A 27,718-nucleotide genomic window follows, 5' to 3' on the forward strand; every position below is an offset into this window, starting at 1 on the left:
GGATGAATACGAATACGGTATTCGGATGAACACAAATAGTAGCTCTTTCCCGAATAGTAAATTCGTATGAATATTGTAAAAAATATTTGGGAGGTGGGAGAACAGTCAAATACTATGTGGTATCTTCAGTTCTTAACTTTTGGGCAAAAAGAAAGTACTTCAGGAGAAAAATGTGGTCAAATCAACAATTTATTGAGCACGCCTCACAGGTCAAATCTTCGGCAATACTAAGGTTCTTTTACGAGGTAGCGAGCTTATATCTTGGCTTCAGGCCAAGTATCACATGACAAACAAATTTGCATACAAGGGATGTACATTTAACACAGATCTGGTCAACTAGTCTTGTAATTGGTCAACAGGTCACTGAGCTCTGCCCCCCTCCGGACATGGGGGCAATAAAGGATTCTTCCTGTGTCCTCCTAAGATCACGTTTCAACTGTAGACTCCCGAGGTGTTATCTTTATTGACCCAGAGGACAAAGGAATGTTTACTCAGGACAGGGCATCTGTTGTAATCTACATGTTAAGCTGCTTATAATAACAGAGTTCTACCTAAAGTGAAGTTTATTCATTATTCTTAGTAAATTGATTACTACATGAGTAATACAAATGTATTGATGTAATACAGTATAATACAGTATAAAAATATACTCCAACTGTATGAGCGAGCGATACGCGCACGTTCTGTCTGCTTGTTGACATGACGGCTGAGATACACCAAGCCTTTTCACGCGCGTCTCGAACTCGCGCGCGCGTACTTAGCGTTTGGAAAGATTCAATTGATGTCAACGATACTGGCTACACCGAGAGCGCGGACCCCGCGTACGCGTGCTCTAAAATAGCCTGACTTCAAGTACGATCCTGTAAGCAAGCAGGTTTTAGGAACCGTCACCTTGCCACCAACTCCCCATAAACTGGCCACAAAACTCCTCACCACCATCTTGTCCTCTCTAACAAGACAATACAAGCAGGTGGTTGCATATGAGTTCACAGCCAAATCTGTGTCAGGAAGTGATCTGTGGGCCTATGTCAAATCTATGATTGTGGCCTGTGCAGAGCGAGGCATTCAGGTGGTAGCAGTGGCATGTGGAAATATCAACTTCACACACACATCAGTTCAATATGTGTGTGACAATCATACTACTGTCTTTACCCTATCTGTCAAAGCTCATACTTCTATCCATCTTCCAGTGCTCAGACATGGACTCCTCCAACCAAACCATGTGGAAGGAGGCAGGTCTGACAGTCCATGGACAGGGCACACATTGATCACCCCTGTTTTGAGGGGGCATATATTTTCTTCTGCCCAGACCCCCCTCATCTACTGAAGGCCATGAAAACAGCCATGTGCAAACATGACTTCATACTTGATGAGGAAACGGTGAAGAAACATTGTAGGTCTACGCCCGTCCTTTTTGGGTTTACCAAAGAAAGCAGTGTTAATTGTGTTTCGATTCATAATACTATTCATGTCCTTAACGTAGGCTATTTGCTTCGCCACATAACTTAAATTAAAAAGTAACATTAATGAATAACTACTTACCCAAAAACATTAAGTTAACCGTTACATTGTGTCAATATGTCCGTTGGTCACCAGGTCAGGTTTAGATGTCAACTCGGAGTTGTTAAAAAACAATAGAGGGTCTAGAGGGGCCAAAGTCTGATGCCTTGATGAAAACTTTGATGTGCGACCTACCCAGCCACATTACACGCATTCAACTACAGATGTAGGCTACTGAGACTGTTGTAGGCCTATCTGTCTTACTGTGTCTATCCACTGCACAAATGAAATTCCTCATGGGAAGGTACTTTGAACTTGAGATGTTTGTCAAATTGATTTCACGATGTGGACCAAGACAAGCAGCATGATTTGTTAGCTAGGGAGAGATAAGCCCTTTCTATCTCTTCCCAAGGCTGAAGGCTTCATGGAGCCGTGTGAGTGTTATGTCAATGCTTTAAACCCATTTGCACAATTGTTCTGTTAATGATTAATTGTTTTTTGGTAAGATTTGGGAAATAGCCTAATGTGCAATATGAATCATTTAGGCCTAATAATAATTTAGGCTACACATCTGCCGCTGCAAAAAAAAAAAAAAACACCTGGCTGAAAAGGTCATGTCATAGGCTACTGCAAAGGCACTGGGCTTCTCTGGGACATAGCCTATCTAAAATCCATTTGTGGTCTGGAATAATGTTAGTTATAAGTAGCCTAATAGGCTAGCTATTGTTCGAGCTAGCATAGCTAATATAATATGCAAATGACAGACAAACAAACAGTTCCAACTCTTTTAATGGCATTTTATTATTGAGTCAACAAGAATTTACCAACAATGCGAAATTAAAACGTTTAAACGTTGAGCTACTTACCCGAAAACATTTGCTAAGCGAGTGTCCGCTTGGGTTGCCAAACTTCCAAATCATGTCCAGCCCATTACATCAACGGCTATTTGACATCCATTATTACACAAGCTATCTGGAGGAAATAAACATCAACCAATATATCAAACGTTAGCTTGTTAACATGTCAACAAATTAGCGATGATTCTGTCATCCGGGGTTATGATCTGTTAAAATGACAAGTCGTAAACGAGGAGGAGGCGATCCCATTCATATCAATGACGGCCAACCTGAAAGTTTTGATTCCTGGCACCAATCGGCTTGCACCATGGATGTATTAATAGAACTGGATACAGCCACTCCATTCACTGACCGCTATCAACAATGAAGCCCTATTGAACCGCGCCATCTTGGCAAATTTGTAGTCATTTGACCATTTCCGGTGACTTTTGTACTTGCGCAGTTGTGCTTTTCTGGCCTTCCGGTGACTTTTGTACTTGCGCAGTGCTTTTTTGTCCTACGCGCGTCCACGGTCAACGTTGGCGTTGACCTCTTCTAGCTATCGAATGGCCAACTGGTGTAAGATGGATAGCCTAACGTTAGAGAGATAAATGTAGTCTATGGTTATGTTAATAAAGCTAACAATGATGTTGTAACATGCATGCAGCACTGCCGATCTGAACGATTGATTCATTATTACCATGGATCGGTATTGGGATTGATCAAGGGCGAATGTGAAATAGCAGCCACGAACTCAGCGGGTTATCCGAGATGCGGTAGCAGCGGCCAAAGCTCCTGCTGGCGGGGAGTGAAGCTTTTCAACTCGCTTGTCACTGGCTCCCTGGAGGAATTTAGCCTGGCTGCAATAACGTTATCGCGAACGGAATGAATACCATCTACTAGCAAACAAAACATGTTCAGTTATATTTAACCTGTTAAAACTAAGATGCCTGGATGAAAAAATAATTTCTCCAATGGATATATTTTACAAAAACAGGTTAATATGCAAGCCGGTTTTCATTGCTAAATCAAAGCGGGGAGAGCCGGGAACGTGCGTGGACGCGCGTCGGACAGAAAAGTACAACTGCGCAAGTACAAAAGTCACCGGAAATAGCAAAATGACTACAAATCTAGCCAAGATGGCGCGGTTCAATAGGCCTTCACTTTAGATTTCGAATTCTGGGGGCTTGGGTTCAATAGGCCTTCACTTTAGATTTCGAATCCTGGGGGCTTGGCTTGCACGCGCTACACAGTGACGTAATGTCTCTTCCTTCTTTTTCGATTCCTTGGTGTAGCCAGGCCCCCAGGATTCGAAATCTAAAGTGAAGCCCTATAGGACCGCGCCATCTTTGAAAAAAACGCGTCATTGGCGCCTCTGACAAGGCGCCAATGACGCGTTTTTGTAGTCCACGAACAGATGTGAAATGCAAACGCGCGTTCGTGGCTCTCCCCGCTCTGAGTTAGCAATGAAAATCGGCTTGCTTATTAATCTACTTTCGTCAAATATATCCGTTGGAAAACATATTTTTTTATCCAGGCATCTTAGTTTTAACAGTATAATTGTGACTGAACATGTTTTGTTTGCTAGTAGGTGGTATTCATTCTGTTCACAACAACGCGATGGACAGCCAGGCGAAATAGCTTCAGGGGACCTGGTCCCAGGCGAGTTGAACAGCTGTCCACCCAGAGACGGGGTCTCTCGCTGCGGCATGAAGTTCGCGGCTAACCCGCCGAGCTCGGGGGGCTCACAGGCCAGTGCGGAGATGTGGTCCCAGGCGAGTTGAACAGCTGTCCACCCAGAGACGGGGTCTCTCGTTGCAGCATGAAGTTCGTGGCTAACCCGCCGAGCTCGGGGGGCTCACAGGCCAGTGCGGAGATGTATTACCAGTAGGCTATTTATAGTGGAATTGCTGAATGACAGTTTATCATTTAATCTTTATGCCTACACATCAACTCATTTCCATGCATGTGAATAAAGTTAATTCCAGTTATTTACAAAATATCACGTCTCTGTCCATTTCTGGAAAAGGCCAATCATTTCTGTCAAATGATCACTCAAGTTTTATCACCAACCCCACAACTATTTTGAGTGACTATTGTGAAAAGCGCTATGTACATAAAATGCATTATTATTATGCATAGATAGATTGTGCTGTGGTCATTTTCATTAATACATTTGATTAATCAGTCAATAGTATTAAGCCATTCCATTCGAGGAAGACAGTTAAGTCAAACTTGAGAAAGCAGGGCAAGTCGAACCCGTTCCAGGAAGAGAGTTCACTGACAGCGTGGGTCAGCATGGTAACTCACTCTGGGAACCAAACCTGCTCGCTAGCAGGTACTCTAAAAACACAGACTGTCTCCCTGTCTCTCCCTACCAGATGAGGAAGCGCATTAATTCATGAAATTTTAAATGCATGCATGTTTCATCGGGAGAGGATTTTAAGACTGCGATGGGATGTCCTATCATTCCCTGAGGATTATAATAACGTTAGTTTTTCCGCTAACTCCAGTATGTATATACTAAATAACATTTTCCGTCCAGAAATCGCTTTATTATTAGAATACACAAATCACATCGTGGCCTTGCTCTTACATCAGAGCAAATTATGTGGGCTGCCCTGCGTTTCTGCAAACAGGAGTTTTTTTTATATATATAACATTGGCGATACAGCTAGCCACACATTGGGAAAGCTACTGTGTGTGTAGAGCCTGTTGAACGAGTGGCCATTCAGTCCATTTTGACCTTAGACCTTAGATTTCATCTCATGTCTCTGTCTGTCTTTCTGTCTGCATACTGTAGCTTCTAAATATGGTGCTTCCTGTAGAACTATGCAAAAGGGGGATTTTTCTTTTGCAAGTGAAGAAAGGTGTTAGTTTCATATACTGTACGCATGAAGCCTTAGGTCATGTATGCCTTATGCTATAGGGGAATTTTTTTCTCTTGCAAGTGATGCACGTGTGATGACTGATTGACGCAAGTAATGAACTCTTGACTGTCTATCTATCTATGATTGACGTATTTAGAGCGTCTGATGAACTTTTGACTGTCTGACTGCCATCTATGATTGACGCATTTAGGTGGTTTCGATGAACTATTGACTGTCTATCTATCTGGTCTGATTGACGTAGGAATATAGGGGGACAGCAAGGTCACAGACGCATGAAAAGCGTGGGTGACGTACTTACATACGCAGGCCTGGTTTCACAAACGTAGATAGACGGGGCAGGGAGGTTGAATGACGTATGAGTGGCGTGAGTGACGCACGGACATGGTTTCACAAACGTAGATATGAAACTTTTTATGCCCAAATTTAGTAATAGATGTGTTAATCTGATGTATATTGGAATTTTATCTGATGTAATAATTAACGTAGGTATGGTTTTATCTGACCACAAACTGCGTGGGCTCAGACTGTTTAGAATAGTATAAATGCTGCATGATTAGCTTAGGGTGTCTGTCTCTCTCTTGATCTGTTGTTGCATGCGTGTAATAATAAGATTGTGAAAGAACCCATCTGAAAACTTTGTTCAGAACTGCTTTTTTTTATACTTTGAACTGTGTGTCAATCCTTATTTTTACTTGTTATATTTAAGTGCCCTGTGTTGGCATATTTTGTAAACTTCCATAATTTTAAATAAAACTTTTTAAAGACAAGAAGTTTTGGGACATCCTTCTCCATCCAGCACTGCCTCCTCTCAGCTGTAACAGCACGTTCAACAAAAGGGTGAGTGACCTATTCGTTTAGGTATTCACTGGTAGCCCTACTAGCACCATTAAGCCTTCTGGGACTTGTGGTCAAAAGTGATGCTGACGAGTATCACATACTAACCACAGACACCAAAAGAGGAAGCATATACGCCTTGCATTGGCACCTGACAAACTGTCTGATCTCGATGTTAGCAGAGCCAAGAACTCAATCGAGGCCGTTAACACTAGCTGGTGTCCTCTCGCTGTACCTCAACCTTCGGGTGAGATAAGGTGAGCACCGGAGAGAGCTCCACGAGCGAACGACATTACCAAACGACAACTTAGAGTGGTGGTATCTTAAAAGTAGGCCCTTTACAATCCTCGCCGGCGGAACCAAAGATCATAGTTGGAATTAGCGCATTTAAGTCCATCAAGCCGGGTCTGCGGTCTTTCCAAGCATTAGTCAGAGGATAGAATTGGGTAGGAACAGTGAAATAGACTATTCTCTCAGATAATTTTCTCAAGGAGTAGATGGTTCAATATGTCTGTTTAGGATAGAAACCAAAAGGTATGTCTGACAACAGTGAGGATCGATTCTTGTTAAAATAATATTTGAAGAGTCAGATAAGCACCTATCAAAAAGGGTTATCTAGATCCTAGTGACTAAAATAGGTATCACAAGTGGTGAGATGTTTTAGCATCACGAAAGGAATAGGATTCACTGTTTATAAGTCTTGGTAGTGAGAAGTAGTGACCTTATTAAATTTGGATATTGTAGGATTCCGTATCAAACCAAAACCAGAACTAATTCAACCTTGAACCGGCTATAGGATAAAACTCTAAATTAATTTAGCTATAAGTAGCTTTTTAAGGTTACTTAGAATAACTAAAAATGTGATAGTTATTCAAGACCAAGGTCACCGTGACAGGAATATCGCACCGGCGGTCCGTTGCGACAAATCCTCTCATTCTCACCAAGCGTTCCGTCCTACAAGAAATACGTGAATTTCAAGTTCAGGAATTACATGGTTTATGCTTACCAAGCTCTGAAGTCGTCCTGTAAACACCATAGGTCCTTTCGCCTCTGCATTTCGAAATAACAGCTAACTTGTAAACAGTACTACTTTCACCGAACATACAACAACCATCTCTTCACACTGTAAACCTCCACGACAAGGGATGGCTGTTGTATGTTCGGTGATACTGTTTACAAGTTACTGTTGTTTGCAGAGGCGAAAGGACCTATGGGGTTCCTGTAATGTAATTCCTGAACTTGAAATCCACGTATATCATACTTTTTAGAGTTTTTCGAGTGTGCCCATAGCTAGCACACTCGAAAACAGACAGCAGACAGAATGTGCGCGTATCGCTCGCTCATACAGTATTTAACTGTTCTACCCCCTCCCGAATATTTTTATATATATATATATATTCATACTAATTTACTATTCGGGAAAAAAGCTACTATTTGTGCTCGTCCGAATACCGTATTCGTATTCGGGCACACCCCTAATGCTAAGTACCACAGAAGCTGCCTCGCACACTACATTTCAGCAAATAATATTTCAGCAACCAGAAACAAGCATCTGTCAGAAAAGAAGTTCACCGAACATCAAAGAGCTTTCATTGAGCTATCTGAAGAGTTAAATAAGACAGTCTTTTCAGATAATATGACTGTTCAGTATAATTGTGACTGACCATGTTTTGTTTGCTAGTAGGTGGTATTCATTCTGTTCACAACAACGCGATGGGCAGCCAGTCTGGGGCCCCCTGCTGGAACTGCTGCCCCCGCGACCCGACCCCGGATAAGCGGATGAAGATGGATGGATGGATGGATGGTTTTCCAACGGATATATTTGCCGAAAGTAGATAAATAAGCAAGGCGCTTTTCATCGCTAACTCAGAGCGGGGAGAGCCATCTGTTCGTGGACTACAACACGTCATTGATACCTTTTACTGCACATGTCAAAGGTATCAGATATACGTTTTTTTCAAAGATTGCGCGGTTCAATAGGGCTTCACTTCTTCAAGCAGTCAGTGAATGGAGTGACCCTATCCAGTTCTATTAATACATCCATGGAAACATCACGGAGGAAGCCAGAAAAAGAAAATCTGATAACTTTATGACAGTATGACAGTGCACTTACTCGCAGAGCCTGTGGGGGCGCAGTTCCGAGAAAACCGGAGAAAGCGCTATGTATTGCTTTAACAACTGAAACACAACTGATCAAATGTTTGATCCATGCCGTTCAGTTATCAGCACAACAGAGTAGTCTAGTGTAGGCCTAGGATAGGCTATAATCAAAGTCCTTATCTCTGATATAACAATAATAAACTATTTAAACAGATTTAAAAAAGAATAAGAATAATTTCACTACAATACCCTATTTAGTGTCCTCTGTCCCAGAATCATCGCCTTGCTCAGCCGCCGTCTTTTCCTGCCCAGCCCTCACCCACGCTCAGCTTGAGCCAGCCTCTGCCCAGGACTACCCCCCCTCTATTTCTCAATAAATCACCCATTTTGAGTTTTAATCTTTTTCCACCTCCCTGAGTCCAGTCATTTGGGTCCAAACTAACACAAACCCTACAACATAGGCATGTATTAGTTTAGAGTTTAGTTTATTGGTTTGAGTGTAAAATGTCTATTTATAGTAATACATGTTTATTGCTGGGTTTGTGAAAACCATTACTAGTACACAACGCTGCCTGTGTCACATGGTTGCAGATAATATATTAGATATTATAACACGGTAGAAATAGAGATACTATAGCTGTTCTAGCAAAGTTGCTATGAGGCAGGGCCGTTGCTAGGAATTCTGGGCCCCTTTAAGAATATTGGTGTGGGCCCCTACCCCTCCGACTTTTCGTCACCACTTTTTTCGACCCCTTTTAAAAAATAAAAAAAAAGTATGTATCATTTTGTAATTATTTTTCTGTTTCTCTATGTTCTTTTTCCAATTAACCTCTCCAGAGACATTTACTTGTGTACTTCCTGTGCTTGGACTGTCTCTGTCTGTAGCAGTTTCATGACTGGAACTACTATGAGCCTCTTCACTCCCTTCACTCTCTGTTTCTGACTGGCTAGGTCCTGGCTCTGTAGACAGTACGAACAGAACAGTGTCTTCTTAAGACTTGGGAATAAATCTATGTAGCTCTGTAGAGTTTACAGGAAGCTGGCTAGGCGGCTGTTGATTGGCTAATAAATGCCTCTCTTATTTCAAGAGCAAATACCCTCTCTAAAATAACAAAAATGAACTGAACAAATCAGCATTTAAACTGAAATCAACTCTATTTGAATTTCTATGAATTAACAACACTATTTATTAATTTATTTATGTAATGTATGGATTACATCTACATGTTGCTATTCAGTACAGTAGTTCAGTAATAATTTTAACTAGCCAATCAGTGTCTACCTCACTCACTCACCATCTAAAGAATCTTCTGGGGGCTGGGGGTGGGTGTCTAGGTCAGACGAGGCCATAGCTGATTCTGTGAGTAGCAGGACATAAAGGTTTTAAAAATAAATCAACTCTATATGAATTTCTATGAATTAACAACACTATTTATTTATTTATTAATTTCTTTATGTAATGTAACTGTTTCATATGTAGGCTATCTTAACCTGGACTACATCTACATGTTGCTATTCAGTACAGTAGTTCAGTAATAAGTTTAACTAGCCAATCAGTGTCTACCTCACTCACTCACCATCTTAAAGTATCTTCTGGGGGTGGGTGTCTAGGTCAGACGAGGCCATAGCTGATTCTGTGAGTAGCAGGACATAAAGGTTTTAAAAAGAAATGAACTCTATATGAATTTCTATTAATTAACTTAATACTATTTATTTATTTATTAACCATGAATTTCTTTATGTAATGTAACTGTTTCATATGTAGGCTATCTTAACCTTAAAGTCGCACTGAAATGAAAAAAGCATTCTGTCCCATTTTGGTTCACATAATTGGTCATAGTGTTCACCTATTCAATGATGTATGCCCAAAAAATTACAAAATTCTACTTTTGTTGTAATCTTATATCAAAGTATATAATTTCTTACTTCCTGGAAAACGGTAGGTCACGTGCAATGACGACAACAGGTACCTTCGATTTTAGGCCAATAATCTCACGACATCCACCCGTCAATCAACGCTATCCTTCTATTGAATCTGTCTAAAGTTCTTAAAACCTGTCCACTTGTCAATGTTCCAATCAAATTCCTCTAAACATATGTCCCACCCTCATAGCTTGTTTAATTATTATAATCATTCTCGCATGATATCCATAGACGCCGGAATAGTTAGCTACTACTGTGTTGTTTAAGCACAACGTTTCGCATGCGCACTTCGACTGAATGTTGCGTCCTGGGGGCGCAAGTTTTAAAAGGTAATATATGTCAATCTATTATCTTTCTGAGTAGACTGTTTGGATGATTCAGCTTACTTTTAGTAAATCTAATTGGAGAATTAGCACCAGACATGTTTGTAAAGGTCCAAATATCGCGATGTATTGCTTTAACATAGCTACTCTCACCTTTCTTGTGGAAAAAAATGCTTACATGCTGGGCTCCCGCTCTGCTGCCATTTCTCCTGGCCTCTCTCTCTATTCTTTTCTGGTGCCCGGATTTATGTATGGGCATGATGTTTATGATTTAACGTTCAGCTATTAGTGCTAGTATTTGACAGCCAGCCGGTATAGTGATGTTAATATCAAAAGAGGTGAGACTTGCCAGCATGAACCATGGCATGGACCAAACCATTTAAGAAGGGGGATATTGCTCAGGAAATTAAAAGTGTTTTTCATCTGTATTGCATTATTTGTGGCTTAATTAGAATTCTGATGCAGCATTAGTGTGACTGATCTACATGCAGAATAATTTCGTCATAGAAAGAGGGACCTCTTGTTTTTTGTGGGCCCTGCTTGCTTGTGAGCCCTTATAATCAACATCACCTTTCACCGCTAAACAACGGCGCGACTATGAGGACTTATATTTTGATTTAGAAAAATGTTTTTCAGTTTCTAACTAAATGTAGAATGTCCCCCAGTTAAGGGTGGTGGTGGGGTTCTGACACTTCATAGTTTGTTAAAATAAAAACATACAGGATGATGATGAGGAATTATACTTCCTAATTAATTATAATAATAATAATAATAATAATAATAATATATAAACAGCAATTCTGATGCGTTGAAAGCACAGCAATTGCAATGCCAATTAATATTAGGCTAAAGAAATGACATTTCCCCTCAGTTTAAAGTCGCAGTGAAATGAACAAAGCATTTTGTCCCATTTCGGTTCACATAATTGGTCATAGTGTTCACCTATTCAACAATATAAAAAAATATATAAAAAATTCTACTTTTGTTGTAATCTTATATCAAAGTATATAATTTCTTACTTCCTGGAAAACGGTAGGTCACGTGCAATGACGACAACAGGTACCTTAGATTTAAGCCCAATAATCTCATGACATCCACCCGTCAATCAACGCTATCCTTCTATCGAATCTGTCTAAAGTTCATAAAACCAGTCCACTTGTCAATGTTTCAATCAAATTCCTCTAAACATATGTCCCACCCTCATAGCCTGTTTGCGTCGGAAATACGTCAAACTACGGAAGAAACTACGTAAGTTAGATGACTTTAAACCGTTCTTCCGGTTTAAGACCCGCCCACTTCCGGTTTCGTCCGAATATGAATCCGAGTAATTAGCTGTCAAATACAAATACAAATAGTGGGCTCCCGGCAAACCCCTAGTACATAGATACTTAGACTGTGCTCTGTAATAAGGACAATGAGAGATGGATAATTGACCCAGACACATTAGAGAACAGAGCAGTGTGTTGTTAGCAGATGTTGTAAGAGGCAGATTATGTATCATCCAGTTCTGGGAACAAGGTACACACACACACACATCAAGATCTGGCTTATCAGCCCCACTAGCTCCTGTTGTCACTCTCCTGTCTGCACGTGTGCAAAATGTGTGTGTGTGAAATATATTAACCAGTATTTATTTGCTAATTAATAAACTTTTTTTTTTAAATAATTTTTTAATAAAATAATTTGGGTTTAATAATTCCATATGTATACAGAAAAACAAACACCTTTAACACACACACAGTGCTGTATATGACCAAGAAGAACTTTGACATTTCTGATGCGTGGTCATGTTGTGGTTTAAGGTTGTATTGTAGTGGTGACATGGTCATGTTGTGGTCCAAGGTTGTTTTGTAGTCGTGACATGGTCATGTTGTGGTCCAAGGTTGTATTGTAGTCGTGACATGGTCATGTTGTGGTTTAAATGTTATATTGTGGTCATGACTAGGGATGAGACGGTATGGATTTTTGCATTACGGTACGGTATCTGGTTACACTGTACAGTTTACGGTACAGTACGGTATCTAGTTACACGGTACGGTTTATGGTATTTCACGGTATACAGCATTTCACCCCAAATAGGCTGAGTTCTAGAGCCCTACAGTGCAACACATGATGGAAAATACACACTATTGTAATTAAGCTCAGTTTATTAATAGCAACCATATACTGTATTAAATTACAAAATTAACTGTTGCAAGCAACTTGAAATGTGAAGTTTCAGCAGCGCATTATTGTGTAATACCGTAAACGTAATACCGTAAACACAGGGAATGTCACGGTTCTAATACCGTGGACATTTTATACCGCTGTTCACGGTTTTACGGTATACCATCTCATCCCTAGTCGGGACATGGTCATGTTGTGGTTTAAATGTTGTATTGTGGTCGTGACATGGTCATGTTGTGGTTTAAATGTTGTATTGTGGTCGTGACATGGTCATGTTGTGGTTTAAATGTTGTATTGTGGTCGTGACATGGTCATGTTGTGGTTTAAATGTTATATTGTGGTCGTGACATGGTCATGTTGTGGTTAAAAGGTTGCATTGTGGTCGTGACATGGTCGTGTTGTGGTTTAAAGGTTGTATTGTAGTCATCTGTATCTGTCTGGGCAGGACCATGTCATGCCATGCCCTGAACCACAACATGAGGACCGGTGGAGCGGGTGTCCTGTGGTCATGCCACGATCACGTTGCGGTCCATCCTGCGGTCAGCATGGTGGTCATGTTGCGGTGGTCAGTACTGTATCTGTCTGAGCAGGACCACGAGGTCGCGGGCGCGCTCCGCACGGCAGCGCGCCGACTGGTGGACCGGCAGCTCAAAGAAGGAGAAGGTGAAGCTCCGGGAAAAGCTGAGGTTGGTGACGGGTCTGAGGAGCGGCAGCCGGGGGGCGCGGGGGGGTCTCCTCTGGGGCACCGCCCTCCGCCTCGCCCTCACACCCCCGGAAGCCCCCTCCTGGGGGGCCACGACCAGGGGCGAGGGGGTCGCACTCCGTAGGCTGGGGGGGTGGCGGGGGGAGGGAGGGGTGGGCGGAGGGATGGCGGGAGGTGGGGGAGGAGGAGGAGCAGGGGGGATGCTGGTGAAGGAGGACTCGGAGAGGGAGAGCCCGCCCCAGGGGGTCATGGTGTCGGGGACGGCGGTCGGGGGCAGCTGGGCCGGCGGGGCGCGTTTCCTCCTCCCGGCCTGATGGGGGCGCTGCTGCTGGGTGGGCGGAGCGGTGAGGGGGGGCTTCCCTGGGGGGAAAACAAGGGAGATTCTTCACGGCGAAGCACATGTTCAAACGTGGGCCCCGTCCTCCTTGTTCCTCATCCTAAACACTGGAGTAGATCTAAAACGAGACCTATCCAACCCTCTCAGATCTACTGTACACAAGTGACCTGAGGCTTGTTCCTGCTGTGAGAACAGCAGGAAATATCCAACTTTCCTGTTCTTTCATATCCTCTCTCTCCAGCAGTGCGCTCACAGTGAGCCTCAAAGCACACGGTGTTTATATGACACCAGTGCAGAGGGTTCGTTTGCAGGCGGGTCTTCTGGGCCCGGTTCCTGCCTTGCCTCTCCCGTTTCTAGCAGACTCTTTGTGGAGCGGATCGAGTGTCTCTGTGTTGACAGAGAATACAAAGATCGAGGAAAGCAAACACTTCAGAGCCAAGAGGCTGGGATCTACTGTTCGCAAATGACCCCTGCTTCCTACACCCTAAATCCTGCTCCCTACACCCTAAACCCTGCTCCCTACACACTAAACCCTGCTCCCTAAACCCTGCTCCCTAAACCCTGCTCCCTACACACTAAACCCTGCTCCCTAAATCCTGCTCCCTACACCCTAAACCCTGCTCCCTAAATCCTGTTCCCTACACCCTAAACCCTGCTCCCTACGCCCTTAACCCTGCTCCCTACACCCTAAACCCTGCTCCCTAAATCCTGCTTCCTACAGCCTAACCCCTGCTCCCTACATCCTAGCCCCTGCTCCCTAAACACTAACCCCTGCTCCCTACACCATACGCCCTGCTCCCTACTCACTACCCCTGCTCCCTACTCACTACCCCTGCTCCCTACTCACTAACCCCTGCTCTCTGCACACTAACTTCTGCTCTCTGCACACTAACTTCTGCTCTCTGCACACTAACCTCTGCTCTCTACACTTACAGAGCCAATAGGTCTGTGGATGATGCCCTACACTTGGTGCTGAAGCACCTGGACAAGAAAAGCACCTCTGTCAGGACGCTGTTCATTGACTAAGTTCTGCCTTCAACACCGTACGGCCTATCAACCTGGTCCTGAAGCTGAGAGGTGTCGGCCTGAGCAGCTCCTTATGTAACTGGACCCTGGACTTCCTCACTGACAGACCACAGGTGGTGAGAATAGGCAGCAACACCTCATCCACACTGAACATCAGCACAGGAGTCCCTCAGGGCTGCTACCTGAGCCCCAGGCTGTTCTCACTGTACACCCACGACTGCTCAACCAGGCACAGCAGTAATCCAATCATCAAGTTTGGGGACGACACCACTGTGATGGGCCTGATCTCCCCCAATGACTCATCTGAATCAGCCTTCCTCCAGGAGGTGTCAGACCTACAGTAGTAACATGGTGTCAGGGCAACAACCTGACCCAGAACACTAGGAAGACAAAGGAGATGATTGTGGACTTCAGGAGAGGAGGAAAAAGCCCCCCGCCCGTCCCCCTCCCGTCCCCATCATCATCAACGGGGAGGAAGTGGAGAGGGTGTGCTGCTTCAAATTCCTAGGGACGCAGCTCTCTGATGACCTGGCCTGGACACAACACAGAGGCCATCCTGAAGAAGGCACAACACCGCCGCCTCTACTTCCTGAGGCGCCTGCAGAGATAAGGCATGAGCACACAGACACTTGTGAACTTCTACCGCAGCATCATGGAGAGAATCCTGACTGGAGGACTCACAGCCTGGTACGGCAACACCACCACCCACCACAGGCACGCCATCCAGAGGGGGGTGAAGACAGCGCCATCGAGGATGTCTACAGCCAGGAAGAGCAGCTACCACCTGTTCTCACCATCTCGCCGGAGACACGGAAGATGGCCGAGCACCAGGACCGCAAAGGAGAGGTTCCACAACAGCTTCTTTCCTGACCTGGTCCGCAAGCTCCCCAGCCGACAGCTGCAGTAGACTGACCCTGAAGACGCCCATGGTCAGACCCCCGCCCTGCGACTGGTCTGTTCTGACGTACCAGTCTCCCAATTCCCCTCCCCTGCCCTTGCTGACTCTCCCCTACAAACATAATCATTCAGACTGCTAGATGACGGATTGTATCTAAGTTTGGGAACCTTTAAATGTCTAGCTGAGTACCTTCTGTAGGACTGGAATGAGGAACTGATTAGAGCTGATAAGAAACTGTAAGGACAAGCCATTACAAGAATTCCAATGTACCTGTACTAACCCTAACCCTATTACTCCCTATCCCAAACTCCATAGACCCCTACCGTAAACCTTACAGGAGGGGACCCTACCTAAGCATCTGAAACACACGCACGCATACACACACACACACACACATTTGAGCCATGCTCAGACATATTAATGGATAGGTGTGCCACACAGTACCTGTTGGCTTACTTCCATTACTGCCAATCATAGGCAAGCGATCCCGTGACATCATCGACCTTGCAGCCTGGGGGTAATACGCCAGCGAGATCAGATACATGACAAAAAACAGATCACAGAAACACATTACCATAGATAAACACCCAATACACAGAAACACATTACCATAGATAAACACCCAATACACAGAAACACATTACCATAGATAAACACCCAATACACAGAAACACATTACCATAGATAAACAACAACCCAACACACAGAAACAGTTGGTACTGTACACGGGTCGTTCTATTCCTCTCAGATGTGTTCAGGCGGTGGCTGATGCCTACTGGCCTTCAGCGGTCACGGTGCTCCACTGAACACCTCTATAGGTCCCTCCCACCTGTTGCCATCAGGCTTTAGTGCATCACCTGACTGGCGAGAAGCCATGACATGCATCCTACCACACTCCTTCCCGTGTTGTGCCTTTTTAATGCCGTTTGTATGCCTTATGTCTTTTACTGTTTTTATTGTCTTATGCTGTTCATGTGCTACAACATGGGGATTTCCCCATTGTGGATGATTAAAGTATTCTTTCTTTCTTTCTTTCCGTCTGTCCGTCCATCTCTGACCCATATCCATCCATCTACCTACCTCTCTGGAGGCTGTGGGGGGGGTCTCCTCGCCAGGTCCTTCTCTCCTGCTCCCACCTGGGGTCCGCTGGCTGGCCTCAGCCTTGTTCTCCTGGGTCCGGCGAGGTATCACACACACACTCACACACACACACACACACATACATATACACTCACACACACTCTTCCCACCACCTGTCTCTCTTAATCCTCTTCCCAGTCTGAGTGTCTTTATCTTTATTATTTAAGACAAGTAGGTCCGCAGCTGAGAAGCTGCACAGCTTCACACACTCCGCAGCAGGCCTGCTCTATCCCTCCATCCACCCTCTCTTCCACCCTCTCCCTCTCTCTATCCAGTTCCCAGCAGGCCTGCTCTATCCCTCCATCCTTCCTTCTACCCACTCTCTCCCTCTCTCTCTCTAGTTCCCAGCAGGTGAATCAGGTTTGACCATCTAGACAGCAGCTCCGCAGGAATCTTTTATTCCCCTCTAATCTTCTGTCGTTCCTCATCTACCACTCCACCCTCTATTCTCCTCCATCACTCTCTCTCACCCCTTCTCTCATGACTTATTAATTCACCTTCAACCAGCGATTTTCATTCCTTCTTTTATCCATCTTCTCCCTCACTGAGCCCTTTGTTGTTCTCTCTCTCTCTCCATCTCTGTCTCTCCCTCTCTCTCTCTCTCTCATACAGATAGATTCTGGACAAAAGAGAATGTGAGACGTGGCTGAAATATTGATGTTCACCTGCAACAGCGCAGACCCCCAACCAGCCTGCCCACTGACCCTTCACACACCCCATTACCATCACACACACACTCACACACACACACCCCATTACCCTCACACACACACACTCACACACACACTCACCCCATTACCCTCACACACACACACAAACACGCATGCGCACACACAAACACAGTGTATTGTATGCAACATAGCCTCCCATACCTGCACGCACTGCCACACACACACATCCTGAACTACATAAACAACGACACAGACAACTCCGCTTTACATGAACACAAGTATGTTGTATTTCAACACACAAATGTACAGTATCATATCTAAATTATTTTATGTACATTTTTTGTATAAAAAAGAGAGGCCCTGCACTGTACTCACTGACAAACTGAACTTTATTTGGCAAGAAAACAACGTTTCGCTCCACCGACGTTCGTCAAGTTTATATACATTATATAACATATATTAAAAAAAAAAAATCAAAAGGATGTTTGAAATCTTTGGCTAATTAAGATGTGGGATTCTCCCCACATAATCCATTAGGTATAACCAGTCAGCTGAGTTCTAGTGGATTCCCTTCATGTCTTGTCGTCTTGACTACGCTGGTTGTTGACGCTCCTCTAGTCCACGTCCTCCTCCTCCAGTCCTCTGTCTCTCTCTCCGTCCTGGTCCAGTCCTCTGTCTCTCTCTCCCTCCTCCTCCAGTCCTCTGTCTCTCTCTCCGTCCTCCTCCAGTCCTCTGTCTCTCTCTCCCTCCTCCTCCAGTCCTCTGTCTCTCTCTCCGTCCTGGTCCCTTATCCTCACCTGGAGCAGCTGGAGGCCCTGACCGCACACCACCGCCCAGCCCCTGACCCCCCGCGCCGCCCCGGCCTTGTCCCCCTCCCCGGCCTCCTGCCACACCTCCAGGCCTGCGGCGTCCGCCACGTGGGAGAACAGCGCCCCCCGCTGGCGTAGGCCGGTACTGCAAAGGCTCCACAGACACAGCCTCTGGTCCGGGGAGGCGGACACCAGCAGGCCCGGCCCCAGCTGGCCCAGACCCGTCACGGGCGCGGCGTGGGCCAGCTGCACGCCGCTCTGAGACCGCAGCGTGACGCGCAGCCGGGGAGGAGCTCTGCCGCCCCCTGCCTCCCCCCGCAGGTACTGCACGTCGAGGACGAACACGGTCAGCCGTCCGTCGTCCCCCCCACTCGCCACGGTCACCTGGCGCCCCGCCCCCGGATCCTCCCCCTGACCCTCCCAGACGGCCAGGGCGTTGGCGCCGCTCTGGTGAGCGGGGACAGTGAGGCAGGGGGTGGGCGGGGCTAGAGGCTCGCCACAGCATCCGTCCAATGAGGCGACGGCTGGACTCACGTCCCAAACTGCTATCCTCCCGTCTGTGGCGGCACTGAACAGCAACACACACCTGGAACAAGAACAACACACTGAACAGCAACACACACCTGGAACAAGAACAACACACTGAACAGCAACACACACCTGGAACAAGAACAACACACTGAACAGCAACACACATCTGGAACAGGAACAACACACTGAACAGCAACACACACCTGGAACAAGAACAACACACTGAACTGACAGAGGAAAGTCAGAGGATTTTTACTGTGATATTTAGGTGTTAACGTGTCTGATTAATTCTTATTTGATAAATTAATTAATTGCATTAATTTATCGTCTGGCCTGACATATCCAGCTGAATTGATATGCTTTATTCATTCCCAAGGTGTCATTGTTTCTCACCGTGAGCCCTCTAGGTCCTCCAGACTGCAGGTGGCGACACTAAGCACACACCTCTGGTGGTGGAAACTTTCCCACAACAGCTCTATCTGACCTCTGACCTCACTGACCCTGAACAACCTGGGGGCATGGTGAGAGGGGGGGTAGAGAGAGAGAGAGAGAGAGAGACTTTTCAATAGGTACAACAGTACATTGACAAGGTCAGTAAACATGCGTTTACAATGCAGGCACAGGTGTGTGTTCACATGAGACAGGCGTCATCAGACCCACCTCACGGCTCCATCGCTGCAGCCCAGGGCCAGGAGGACTGACTCTGTCCCAGCATGCACCACTGCTATAGACATGTACCTGCACACAACAACAGCCTGAATGAACACAGGTTTATGGGTGGAGGGCAGCCCTACAGGAAAGCTGCCCTACTTTCTATGTGGTTATATTGTACTGTATTCTGCATTTGCACTGTCATCTCTTTGCCCTGTCCTGCACCCTGTCTAACGTTGTCTCCATCAGTGTTTGCACCATCACCCTAGACCAGGCATTCCCAATCTGTGAGGCAGGCCTCCCCTGGGGGGCCCCAAAGAAATTCAGGGGAGGCGCGGAGGGATGGTTAGAAGAAAAAAAAAAAAGGAAAGCATTTTTTATTTTAGAATTTTCTATGGTTTTTATGAATGAAGCGTGATTTTAAAGGTCAGAAAATCGAAATAAATAATGGGATAGATGTATACTAAATTTGTGGGTAGTGCAGCGAGAGTCTCCCCCCGCAGGCATGAATGTATTGTGCGAAAATGTTATAACATTAACTACAGTAGCAGCAGGTGCCACCGAGCTAACTTAGCTGTGTAACATTATGGGCTAGCTAACGCTGCCTTGCAAAATGGACATGGGGGTTGGGGGGGCGCAGGTGTGTCACTGTTTTCAGAGGGGAGGCCCACATTGATGGAGTTTTGGAACCCATGCCCTAGACACATTCCTAGTATGTGTAAACCATGTACATGGGAAATAAACACTTTTTAATATGGCAGATCCTAGATGGAGTACATATGGGAGGTCTACAAGAGGAATACTGTGGACTTCACTAATTCAGGCTGATTTTGGGCGGATTTCTTGTCGCCAACAGTGTCCAGCGTCGGGCCCGATTTTGAACGTCGGGAGCGATGAAAAGCCGTGTAGTTTGACCAGTAATAGAGGGGGAGTCTGACAGGGAGTCGGGATTCAGCGCAAACTGTGCTGCTCAGGGTCAAAGAAGAAAAAGAAAAGAAGAAAAAACAATTGTGGACCCGTTCCTGGGTGTCATGAAGAGGACAGTATGGGCTGTCTATCTTTCCAAGGAGAACTTGAGGTAACGGATGTAAAGAACCCTGTCATCCTATTGGTCACCGTCAAGGTACGTCGTGGGCATGGTGGCAGGAGATGTCAGACTAGGCAGGAAAATGCAAAAAATTCTGACATGCTAGATTTTTCGTTGGGGTGTCGTAGGGCGTCCCAGACACCAAATCGCTGATCTTCCATCATGTCACACTACACGGCTTTTCATCGTTTCCAGCGTTAAAAATCGGGCCCGACACTGGACACTGTTGGCGACCAAAAAATCGGCCCAAAATCATCCTGAATTCATGTAGTCTGTTCAGCCTCTTAGTGTTGCCAGTGTCCCAGCAACGACACAGCAAGAATTTATGCAAATGTGATCGCTAATCTGACATGGTGACCACCAAAAATATAGTGTAGTCTGTACGGGCCATAAGGTCACCTACAGCCCATGACTGTCACCTGGTCTCTGGGTCCATTTTCAAAGTCTTGTGTCGGTTCCGCCTCCTCTCCCACTGCTCGTCCAATCGGTGGCCGGCCACCTGTATCACCTGACAAGAAGGCTGCTGCGACGGTCCGTCCCATCCAATCAGCAGCCGGTAACACTGCATCTGGGCCCGTCCCCCGGCCGACAGCAGCAGAGCGGAGAGGCTCCGCCCCCCTCCCACCCGGCGCACGGCGGCCAGCGCCCGGACGCTGGAGATGTGGTCCGTGACGACCGCCAGGACGCTGACCTCGCCCGTCCGCGGCTGGACCGCCATGACGGTCAGGCTGGTGTCCTCTCCCCCGCTGACCAGAACCTCCCAGCGCCGCCGCCCCGCCCCCTCCAGGGCCCCCAGGCGCCGGACGCAGCCCAGCCCCCGGCCGTGAAGCCCCTCCCTCAGGCCTCGGCTCCCGGGCCGCTGGCCGTCTGGCCGCTCGGTGGGGGGTCTGGAGGACAGGACGCGGCCCTGGCGGAGGAAGACCAGAAACGCCCCCCGGCCCGGCCACGCCGCTCCCCGCTGGGGGGGGCGGGGCCAGAGGGACCAGGAGCGGTGGCCCCCGCCGCACGGCACCGACAGCAGGCTCTCCCGCCGCACCGGGTCCCACACCACGAAGTGGACCGAGTGGAAGCCCGCCATGGCGAAGCGGGCCTCCCTGACCCCACTCCCTCTCTCCTCCTCCTCCTGGACCCGGTGGTTCTCCTCCTGCTGTCCCTCCTCCTTCTCCTCCTCCTCCTCCTGCTCTAGCCGATGCTGACGTGGGGATGTCTGGTCATAGCATTCCGCTTCTAGAACCTCCTCCTCCTCCTCCCCTCTCTTCCGGGGTGCGGTGGGCTCCTCCTCCAGAAACAGGACGGTCTCCAGCCAGTCCATCCCCCTGCAGGCGCGCTGGACCCTCAGCACCTCCAGGGCCCCCCCCCCCGGCCCTGGGGCCCTCAGGACCCTCACACAGCCATCCCTCCCCGCGCTGTAGAGCAGCCCGCCGCGCTCCACCACCGCCGTCACGCCCTGCTTCCCGTGAGCCCCGAACAGGCAGCACACCGGCCGCAGCGCTGCTCCTCCTCCTGTACCCTCCTCCTCCTCCCCCTCTCCGGCTGTATCGTCCCTCTCTCCCCCTCCTCCTCTGTTGTGGCCATCGGCGGTCCCGTTAACTACGACGACGTCTCTCTCGTCTGTCCCGACGTCGCTCGGCTCTCCTTCTCTCTCCTCCTCCTCCTCCTTCTCCTCGTCCGGGCGGCGTGCTCCTGCGTCTCTGAACAGCAGCAGGGACCCCCTGCGGTCGCCGCAGACCCAGAGTCCGCCCCCCGCCGGCCGGGGGAGGAACACGGCGGCGGTCAGCCAGCGCTTGGCGCAGGCCGGGAGGAGGAAGGGAGGGAGAGGTTCCGCCCTCAAAACCGCACCGCCGTCGCTCCCCTCCCCCGCCTCCACCCTCCAGCGGTAGACCCGCCCCCCCGCCCCGGACGCCAGCAGGTAGCCCCGCCCCCGCCCCTCCCCCGCCACCCACAGGAGGCTGTGGACTTTCCCCGTCCCTGCCCTCAGCCGTAGGCCCGTCCCCGGCCGGGAGAGGGGGAACACCCGCACCCCCCCGGTCAGACTGCCCACGGCGACCAGCCCCTCTCTCCTCGTCGACCCCCCCGTCCGGATGCCGAGGACTGCCATCACGCAGTAGGACCGGAACTCAGGCCCGCCCTCCCACGCCAGGCCCCACTGCCCCCCCTCAAGCAGGTAGACTCCGCCCAGGTCTGTGCCCACCACCACCCTCCCCCCAACCCCCCCCACCACACACACCACCTTGGGCGTCCCCCTCCCCTCGAACCCCAGGTCCCTCAGGCCCTCCCCTGGACCGCCCTCCCCCCCACCCTCCTCCTCCTCGCCCCCCACCCTCCAGAGCCTCACCCCTCCGTCCGCCCCCCCGGTGGCCACCCACCTGCCCCGGCCCCCCCCGCCGCCCTCGCTGACCGCCAGCGCCCTGACCCCCCCCGCGCGGTGTCCCTTTAGCGTCCGCGCCACCCTGCCCCCGCCCCCCCAGTCCCAGACCAGGCAGGCTCCGTCCTCCCCAGCGCTGAACACCCGCCCTGGGCAGAGCCGCACGGCGAACACCCTGGCCTGGTGGCCGTACAGCACCCTGAGACAGGCTGGCTCCGCCTCCCCGCACCCCCCCGCCGCCCCCCCGGCGCCCCCCAGCCTCCCCACACCCCACACCCTCACGCTGCGGTCGTCCGAGGCCGAGGCCAGCCAGCCGGCCTCCCGGAGGTAGCAGAGGCTGAAGATGACCCCGCTGTGTCCGGGCAGACGCCTCTCCACCCGGGCTTCGCCGCCAGGCTGGGCCCCCCCGGGCCTCCAGAGGACCAGCTGGTTGAAGATGGTCCCACCCACCAGGACAGACCCCCCCCAGGTGTCCCCCAGGAGCAGGGCGGAGTACAGCAGGCAGCCCTCCAAGCAGGACCGGAGGACCAGGACCTCCCCGTCCGCCGTGTCCAGCAGCAGCACGGCGTTGTGGGCCAGGGCAACGCCGAGGAGCATGCGTCCCTCGCTGGACATCCAGCGCACGTCCAGGGCCCAGTCCTGCAGCTCCAGCAGGGGCCCCGGGGCCCTCAGGCACAGAGGCTCCCCGCACAGCTGCACCAGACGCACCGCCTTCCCCCCGAACACCACCAGCTCCTCCTCTTCCTGCTCGGGGGTGGAGCTCTTCCCGGTCGAGGTTGGAGGTCGGGGCCGGATGCCATGGATGCGGTGGTTGCGGAGCACGCTCAGTGAGGCGTGGGCCGAGGGAGGCGGCCGGAGGCTGAAGGCAGACAGCACAGGTCCTTCACCTGACCGGGGGTCAGAAAACACGGTGAAAACACGGTGAGCTCCTGATCTGATCCAGACATTAACTTACCGCAGTTCTATCTATTTACTAACGTTAACAAGTGCACAATAACTTGTTGTCCCCCACCAATGAGGTGTCGTCCCCTTGTGTCAATCTTCTTCTTCATTGTGTGGGTTTGTTGTTACGTCATCCTCTACCCCCAGGCTTGGGGCCGGGGGGGCTATCCTTTTACCCCCCCCGAGCCTGAGGGAGGAGCAATCCTTCCCCCCCCCCGGGCCTGGGTGAGGGGCTATCCTTTTACACCCCCCGAGCCTGGGTGAGGGGCTATCCTTTAACCACCCCGAGCCTGGGTGAGGGGCTATCCTTTAACCACCCCGAGCCTGGGTGAGGGGCTATCCTTCAACCACCCCGAGCCTGGGTGAGGGGCTATCCTTTTACCACCCTGAGCCACAACCGTCAGGCCACGCATTCCCTTTGGTGTCCGATATATTATACCCTCCTGGATGACGTGGTCTGAGGTTTGTTCCTGGGCGCCACACTCGAACGCCGCACAGGATACCAAGCCCCATCTGTGCATCGATGAGCGGAAGCGTCCGGCGCCGGTTTGGAGGTGATTAAGCCCCACCCACGCCGGTCTGGGTAAGTCCATCCCAGGAGGGGAAGGACCGGCGGTTGGGATGAAATCACGGAGTCTGGAGATGTTCTCCTCCCACTCCACACCCCAGGTGTGCTCCGCCCATCCTGCCTCTCTGATGTTAAGGTCTCTGCATTGCTGCAGGAGATCCCGTGCGGCAGGAACAAAAGGGTGTCTGGACTTGAGACGCCGGGGAGGCTCTGCTGTTGCAGTGAGTCTGTCATGGAGCAGGTGGTTAGGCTCCACGGCCCGGCAGGCCAGACGAGCTGTGGTTTCTGTGCGGCGGAGACCAGCGGGCTGGATGCCTGCGAGGATGGGAAGGTTGTCCACAGGAGGGACACAGGCATCCTGTCACGATGCACAAGGTTTCGTTGATAGGCGGGTCGATGAGGCGGGTGTGAACACTGCGACACCACACCAGTACGCAATATTCACTGGTCAAGTAGACCAGGGCTAGGGCTGCCATGTCAATGAAGCCATGGAAGTTCAGTCTGTGTAAAATGTTCATGTCATTTGCAGTTTCATTCTGCTAATAATAAGCTACTGTGATCAGTGGGCAGCTAGGCTGTGTGTAAATGCGGAAGACTGCAAACGGAGGTGGAATGATTCGAAAAGACGAACAAAGGAAAAATTGTCATTTTATGTTATGCAAGTTGCAGCACTATGATCTGGCATACTTTTGGGGGAGTGTATAACATTGCCCCACCGGTACGATCTAGGCATCTAAACGGCTTTTCAGGATTCCAAATGTGCACTCAATCACACCGCGCGTCCTGATGTGAGCCCGGTTGTACGCCGCCTCTCCAACGTTGGAAGAATTTCACTTTAACTGCGTGAAGCAATTGGCGCTGATCTTTGTGAATTGGGCGGATTTTGCAATAATGTTCATTTGCATAGAAAGGGGAACATTCTCCGCCCATATTACCTAATTTAAATATCCGCTAATAACACCGGCGCAGAGAAACGCTATGAGGAAGGCAACGCAGTTAACACCGTATTTCACCCTTTGCGAGGGCTTTGTGAATAGCAAAGATTATTTTTGACTTATTTGCACAGGCTTTGCGTCAGGAAAAGCTGCGCAATCCTTTAGTGAATTCGCCCCTGTGTCTCTCTAGCCCACCCAGGGGTTGAGTTGTGGGGCCCGTGGCGTGGATAGTGGCGTGGTGGTGAGACTCCACCCCCTCAGGCCAGAGCCAGTCGGGGCCAGTGTATCGCTCTCCGGGCCTCCTACCTGACTCCACCATGAAGACCTCCGGGCAGTCTCCTTGCACCCACTGGTGAAGACTGTGTGTCTCTAGCTCAATCAGGGGCTGAGTTGTGGGGTCTGTGGCTGGTGGCGAAACTCCGCCCGCTTAATTCAGAGCCAGGCGTGAACAGTGTAGGCCGCACCGGGTTATCCACCTGCCTTCACCAGTGAAGACCGTGTGTCTCCAGCCCACTCAAGGGCTGAGTTGTGGTGTCCGTAGCATGTTCAGTGGCGTGGTGGCGAGACTCCGCCCCCTTGGGTCAGAGCCGGTTGTGGACTGTGTAGGCCATGCCGGGCTACCCACCTGCCTTCACCAGTGAAGACTGTGTGTCTCTAGCCACCTCAGAGGCTGTGTTGTGAGGTCCGTGGCGTGTATAGTGGCGTGATGCAAGACTCCGCCCCCTCCGGTCAGAGCAGGTCGGGGGCAGTGCACTGACATCCGGGCAATCTCCATGCACCCAACAGTGAAGACCGTGTCTGTAGCTCACTCAGGGGCTGAGATGTGGGGACAGTGGCGTGGATAGTGGCGTTGTGACGAGACTCCGCCCCCTCGGGTCAGAGCCGGTCTAGGACAGTGTACTGCTCCCCGGACCACTCACATGCACCCAACCGTGAAAACTGCGTCTTTAGCCAACTCAGGGTCTGAGATGTGGGGACGGTGGCGTGGATAATGGCGTGGTGGCGAGACTCCGTAGCTAGCTAGCTAATACTGTCCATGTCATGTGATGGACACACAGGTGAGGCACAACTAACAAACAAGACATTTCCTGAGAGAGCGAGGAGAATATACTGCTAGGAATAAAAGCCATGACACGGATCCTACCGGTCAGGAGGAAGTCCTCCCTCAGGAACTCCAGGGCAGTGACAGGGGCCACCAGAGCGGCTGTCTCCATCACCAACTCACTGTCTGTAGACATCTCTCACACAGGCTGAGAGAGAGAGAGAGAGAGAGAGAGAGAAAGAGAGAGAGAGAGAGAGAGAGAGAGAAAGAGATGCTGGCACAGACAAGAAAGAGGCAAACAGATACAGGTCAGGGACACCATCAGAACACATAAGCTATCAACTCCACAGCCAGTATCTGCGGCCAATGAACATAATGAGCTACAGTAGCATGCAGCTAGCTAAATAGCTAGCTTCCAGTTGCAGTAGATTTACAACAACGGTGACCGTGAAAAAGATGCCTTTTAGTAAAGCGAGTCTTGATCCACAGGTAGGCAACTACTTACATGGCAGACGATCTAAGTAAAGCAAGTCCGTTTACGTCTGATCATAGTAAGCATTCTTCTAGCTGCAGCCTACTGTCCACACCTCACAACTATAATGTCCCTAGCCATGTGGTCTCTCCGTCAGCTAGATGGTCCGTCATGCGCGCACAATCCAATCAGCTAAAGTTATACTGGTACGCTGTTTCCCATCCGATACTAAGGTCGATTCCCATTGGGTGAAAACATGACGTCATTCGGTGTCACTCATGTGTTTGTTAAAGTTCCGCGTGAGAGAGAGCTTGAGCAGGGCCGAGTGGTGGAGCTGGTGTGCTGGGGAAGAAACTGAAGCGCTACCGGCAGTGCGCAAGATCTGTGATGAGCTGAACTATCATCGCAACCTTGCATTCATATTTGGGCGCGGATACAATGCCTGTCACCAATGCCGGTGAATGTGCTCCTAATAGGCCCCTATGTGATCCCTATTCTTACATCGCATGACGAGGAGGGCGGTGTGAGGCGGCCTGTTGACTGAGAGACTGGATGGAAACTCTCCTTCTCCGTAGTGATGATGATGATGATCACCGTGCTCAAAGGAGGGCAGTGTTATTGTTCTGGTAGTTAGGCTATAGGCTACTGTATATTTTCTATATATCTGTTTTTAGTTTATGATGTGATCATGTTGATCTTATTAGATATGTATAATTCTGCATAATGTAATGACAGTTTGGTTGTGTGTGAGATGGTGTGTCAACGGCTCAGTGAGCTGCTGATGTGTGTGAATGAGTGTGGTTGTGTGACTGGACGTGCTGCTATGACTGATGAATGTGAAAGAGTGAGTGTCTTAATGTAATGCTATGTCATCTGTAGCCTAGTTCGTTCTAAGTGGCAATAAACACAATCTCACAATAACTTGAAAGTGCAAAAAATATTTTATTGAATGACTATCAAAAAGTATG

At 49.0% G+C, this 27,718-nt stretch overlaps 1 protein-coding gene across 1 annotated transcript; it reads right to left on the reverse strand.

Moving 5' to 3' along the window:
- Positions 1–13,139: 13,139 nt before the first annotated feature.
- LOC311315437 (tRNA (34-2'-O)-methyltransferase regulator WDR6-like) lies at positions 13,140–26,864 on the reverse strand (the record flags this gene model as incomplete). The annotated part of the gene is made up of 9 exons (XM_084446107.1): positions 26,784–26,864; positions 26,381–26,486; positions 20,846–23,678; positions 19,349–19,426; positions 19,082–19,198; positions 18,146–18,743; positions 15,511–15,648; positions 15,168–15,237; positions 13,140–13,636 (listed from the first exon to the last, which is right to left on the reverse strand). Exons 2-9 carry the CDS (start codon positions 26,472–26,474, stop codon positions 13,140–13,142), a joined length of 4,425 nt encoding a protein of 1,474 aa, XP_084302233.1. The 5' UTR covers positions 26,475–26,486; positions 26,784–26,864.
- Between the last annotated feature and the right edge of the window lie 854 nt (positions 26,865–27,718).

Source organism: Borostomias antarcticus, assembly GCF_949987555.1.
Source record: "Borostomias antarcticus genome assembly, chromosome: 11".
Taxonomy (NCBI): domain Eukaryota; kingdom Metazoa; phylum Chordata; class Actinopteri; order Stomiiformes; family Stomiidae; genus Borostomias; species Borostomias antarcticus.